The sequence below is a fragment of the Notothenia coriiceps genome, unplaced genomic scaffold (genome assembly GCF_000735185.1).
Source record: "Notothenia coriiceps isolate Sejong01 unplaced genomic scaffold, NC01 NC01_scaffold00007462, whole genome shotgun sequence".
NCBI classification, from domain to species: Eukaryota; Metazoa; Chordata; class Actinopteri; order Perciformes; family Nototheniidae; genus Notothenia; species Notothenia coriiceps.
The window spans coordinates 1-5,052 of record NW_011340163.1 but is presented as its reverse complement, the minus strand read 5'-3'; the positions used below and the strand labels follow the sequence as shown (position 1 = coordinate 5,052).

The window sequence follows — 5,052 nt, the reverse complement described above, 5'->3', positions numbered from 1 at the left end:
TTAAACTCCAGTGACCACATCATTAGTCTGCTGCTCTAATTATGTCAATTGGATTTATGACAACATCGTGTTCCATGACACAGGTGTTTATATTTGAGCTAAAGACGTGTCCAGAGATCAGAGGTTTCCATGGTGATCAGTGAGAGGAGAGCATTTGCATTGTTCAGAATGAGAGATACACCTCTTACATGTGAACGTTTTGTTGAAGAACCGTAACAGATATCGGTGAAATTTCAAAGCGTGAAGCATGTCAAGGAACTTGAGCATCTGAAGTGTACTTTTTGTGTACTTTCGGGTTAATAACGTATTCTTTTTGGCAGATTAATTAAAGGTGTGCGGCTGCTATCGTGGGGAAAGATGAGGCTGAACTTACATTGGGGTTTAATGGAGACATGTTGAAAGTTTTTGTCACTTCATGCCCTCAAGAGGCATTTTGTTTAATTATTTTGCAAGCTACGAGATGTTTTCCTACGTTTCTTATGAAAAATGATGTCTCAGGAATGTAGGGTTTGGGAATTATGGCAGGTTCAAAAGAAAATATGAAGGCGAATTTCAATCGGTCCTCCACTCTACAGCTGTAGCTGTGACATCACACACTCTAAATCTGAAGAAGGCCTCTTTACCAAGGTCTGAACAATGTTTAATATCTCTAAAAGTACGAATCAGATTTAAAAGTTATTTAACATGAATAATGTCAGAAAGATGTGTAACATTTTAAAGTTGGAATGAGGTTTCTGAGTGGAAGTATGAAGGAGCAGTTAGCAGTTGAAGTTGCATGAAGATTGTTCAAGTCTGAAGAGTTTCTCCATTGACTTCCATGTTAAAAATGTGATGAATTATGGGATGTATCTCTGGAATTATGAAAGTTATGAATGAGAAAAGTAATAGCCATCGATTCCCGACCGAGCTGAACGTTTTGATGTTCGAACGGAGTTTCTGCGATGTGGAATGTGGGAGAAGAGGAGGTGCAAAATAACCCGGCGGAATAATATAGAATTTCGTGCGTAGCATAACAGATGGTATGTATCAGCATTCCCACTAAATAATTCATTTACTTTTCAACAACAACAACTATAGCTTAAATCTTCCTATAATGCAATGTTTTCTGTGTTTCACAAATCTAAACCAGAAATCTGTTGATCTAGTTGTGTACTTTATTTATCTGACAGAGACTCTTGATGTCAGTTCTGAATTTACGTCTTGATTATGTTACAAAGGACAACATCATCTGCATAAAGCTGAAAGCGCTGCACTAATTTCACAAACTGGACCCTCTTTAAACATGCATCTCAACACTCTGTTTCTCTTTTTTGTGGTATTGATTAAAGAAATGCCAATTACATAAACAAAAGTAATAAGACATATCGTGACACATTTTATCATAAATGAATAAGGGGCAGAAAACATACATACACCATATTGAATTTTCTCTTTTTTCTTTATTTTTTATAAAGAAAAAAGAGAAAATTCAATTTAAAAAAAAAAAAAAAAAAGCGTCTTTGTGCTACATTAAGATCTAATTTTAAGTTGAAGAGTCTGGGGAAGTAACATTTGTATGATATAATTGTTGTTATCACGAGTAAAAACGCAGACACTGACAGGCCCCTGTGTCAACAGAGTGTTTTAAGTAGTGATTTAGAATTTGTAAAAGATTACACATCATTCAATTTTTCTGTGGAAATTCAGAAAAGGTGTGTGTCAGAGAGTGCTATGGGGGACAATAATGTATTAGCTCACATCCCTTTAAACACTAAGAATCAAACCAAACATTGTGAAAGTATGTGCCTGTGTGAGGTATGTGCGTACTTGGTGGGTGCAGGAATGCGGTCGTTACATTCCCTGCAGCTATGTACTCGACACATCTGGCACTGTTGGATGCTGGGATTCTGACGTCAGCCCTCAAACAGTCTGGTGTAACCGGTGGTAACGGGTCCAGGTTTGTCTACAGGGATGGGAACACGTAAACTTAAGTTAGTTACAGCAATGAGCTCCAGCCCAACAGTTGTCCCTTTGTCTCTTTAACAAGAAACATAACTTTTCCAGGGATGTTGGTAACTCTGTGCTTTTCTTTTGTTTGATATGCCAACGCTTTGAGTTCTAGCTAATCTGGATATTTATCTATTTTCACTGGAACTAAGTAGCTAAAAACTTTAGAAAAATGCAGAAAACTGTGCACATTTTTAGCATTAGTTTATGGTTATTGAATTAAGTAGAATCTATGAATGTTGAATTCATAAAAATTGATCACTGACATCAAGCCAAGAAAGACCAACCATACCTATAATTAAAAACATTCACAATGCGTCAATGTCATCAGATCCACCTCAATGATGAGTGGATATCGAAGATCCTGTGATACACCTGAATGCACCACTAAAGGCTAAGTGGGTCTGGACTTTAATGTTCTTTGAAAGTGAAAATAAGCATTACCAAGGTAAAATATCCACTCCTCTTAGGCTGATACTGATATCGTATCATAGGGAAAATTCTTGAGTTGTAAGTTTTTTTGGTTCACATCTACTTCTACAGTTTTCGATCACTAAGGGTAGGCTTTCTTCACATTGACCCTGGGTTTATTGGAGGTTATTCAGTTCACCTGGATTTTAGACTTTGCAGACCATTTACATGCAAAATCTATATAACACATTACAGGAAAGGGATACCCAAAAAAGAATAATAGGGCCCCTTTAACTTAGGGGCCTTCATACGGACTTAATCATCGACGAGCTGTTAAGTTATTTTAGAAAAGGCATTTGTTCATTTTTAAACAAGCATTTTATCATAATTAAGGAGAAATATTTTCATTTTTACGGCAAATTTTGGTTACATGCAGTTGGGAAATTGTTCAATGGCTTGTTCTTGGTCACTTTAAATCTGGGGGACCAGTTCCACCACATAACAAAAGTAGAGATGTCCCGATCCGATCACGTGATCGGGGATCGGAGCCGATCACGTGATTTTCAAAAGATCGGAATCGGGAGGAAAAAAATCGGGAATCGGGATTTTTTTATTTTTTTTAAATACTTTTTAAAAAATTTTGTATTCAATGTTAAAAAACAAAAATGACCATGTTCAAGTCTTAAAGTCATCCTGAGGCCTTAGTTTTGGTTTGTGTGCCTTGGCAGTCTCAGATGTGTTGCTTCTTTGGGGCTTGTCTTCATAGACCTGCTTATTTCTCTCAAATCTGGCAACAGAGTGGGTGCAGTGTCTAATTGTAGCAGTAAGCTAACGAGTACTGATAAGCTTTATTTTGTTTTGATCCAATGCTGCACAACTGAACTGATCCAATGCTGCTGTGAAAGAAAGAAGCTATATCCATGTTGGATAGAATATCCAATTTAAATAAAAAAATAACCTTAAGGGACAACTTGAATGCTTTTTTTCTTTTTTTTCTCTTAATGCATTGCATAAAGATCGGATCGGGAAAAATCGGTATCGGCAAATTGTCAAAATCAAATGATCGGAATCGGATCGGGAGCAAAAAAAGGTGATCGGGACATCCCTAAACAAAAGCAAACCTTTCAGAATATGTTCTCCCTCTCCATTGAAACACTCACTGGCTTGTCGATGGTGAAGGAGCTCCACAGAGGCATCAGATCTGTGAGGCTGTAGGCGGTGATGAATCCCTCCTGGGGGAGGACACAGTAACTCTTGTTAGGCTGCAGCATCCGGGGGCGGCCCTCCGGAAAGTGCTTCTTCTTCGCAGCAAACTCTGATAAAACAAAGGTGCACTTCCCTTTACATTGTCCTTTAGGAGGGATTTTAACAATTCTGAAAAATAAGTAGGAATATGAATAGGGAAAATAAATGAGACTGATCAATGCAATCAGATGTGATGTTACACGTCATCATTGCAAATAAAAATAGTCTGATTTAAAGGAAATGATCTAAATTCCAAAATTAGAGAAAATAAAAGATCTAAGATACATTTAAGGTACAGAATAACTGTTTTTTAAATGCCAGGGAACCTCCTCACCTTGCTCTGCTGTCAGATTCAGACGGCTGTTGATTGAATTGTCACTCTAAAGTGAACAAGAGAAAACAAATTATGTTAATGAATTTATTGATTTGGGTCTATTTCCATTTTTCCAATCCCATAATTCAGTAAAAAAACAAAACAGCTGATATATATGCTTGCCTGTAGAAAGGAACTCATGGATTATTAAGATAAATAATAATTAAAACCCCCTCTTATATACTTAAAAAAAAAGAAAATATCTTTAATACTTTCCAGCTTCCATCCCTCATAAAAAAGCACTGAGTGGATGTCTTTAGGGGCAAAGTAGCGAGTTGAAAAATAAGAATGTAGACGTTTGGTGCAGATGGGTTCGTGTAATAACTTTTTGCAGTAGAGTAAGCATCTGCCGTTTTACCGACCATAATCGTGGTTTATGTAATCAAGGGTTTTAGTTGCCTTTCCCTAATCATATCTAGCCATAATCTATTTTCTATTAACAAAGTATTTCCCTACCGTAATCTCACCATAGTTAGTGTGTAAGTAAGTTAGTTCGTAAGTTAGCTAACTATGCGCAAATGTGGCAGAATTAAAAAAAAAAAAAATTCAATAGGTCATAATCCTTATTGTTAACTAACATCGCAAATGTAAGATGAATCTATTTAATTAATAAATGTATTCTGCAACATAATGTGTCAAGGAGAAGTCTGTAATACTGAACAGCTGCAGTTTTTAAGCAGGTGAACACAACTCCCATGAAAACACCAAAGAGAGGATGAACATCTTCAGGCAACGGGAGCCCAGCACCGACGGTGACATCAAGGAGCCCGTTGAATGCTCAGAAGAGACCATCCTCAGGTGATGGGAGTCCACCAAACGGTGCCCCATCCAAGAGATCACAACCTCCACTGGATGTACGCAAGGACCTAGTGGCACATTTTCCAGGGAAGACCAAGAGAGGACGCTGTAGACACTGCAGTAAAGGGTACATAAACACCCAATGCACCAAGTGCGACGCCCGTCTGTTCTTTCTGACGATAGGAACTGTTTTTTGGACTACCATATTCATAATTAATACATGACTATTCATAAAAATA

General features: G+C 37.3%; 1 protein-coding gene across 1 annotated transcript; it reads right to left on the bottom strand.

Moving 5' to 3' along the window:
• Nucleotides 1–1,596: 1,596 nt before the first annotated feature.
• LOC104944079 (ectonucleotide pyrophosphatase/phosphodiesterase family member 3-like) lies at nt 1,597–4,022 on the bottom strand (the record flags this gene model as incomplete). The annotated part of the gene is made up of 3 exons (XM_010769557.1): nt 1,597–1,942; nt 3,558–3,712; nt 3,977–4,022. Coding segments are annotated over 3 exons (393 nt in total), but the record flags the coding sequence as incomplete, so codon positions are not given.
• Nucleotides 4,023–5,052: the final 1,030 nt, after the last annotated feature.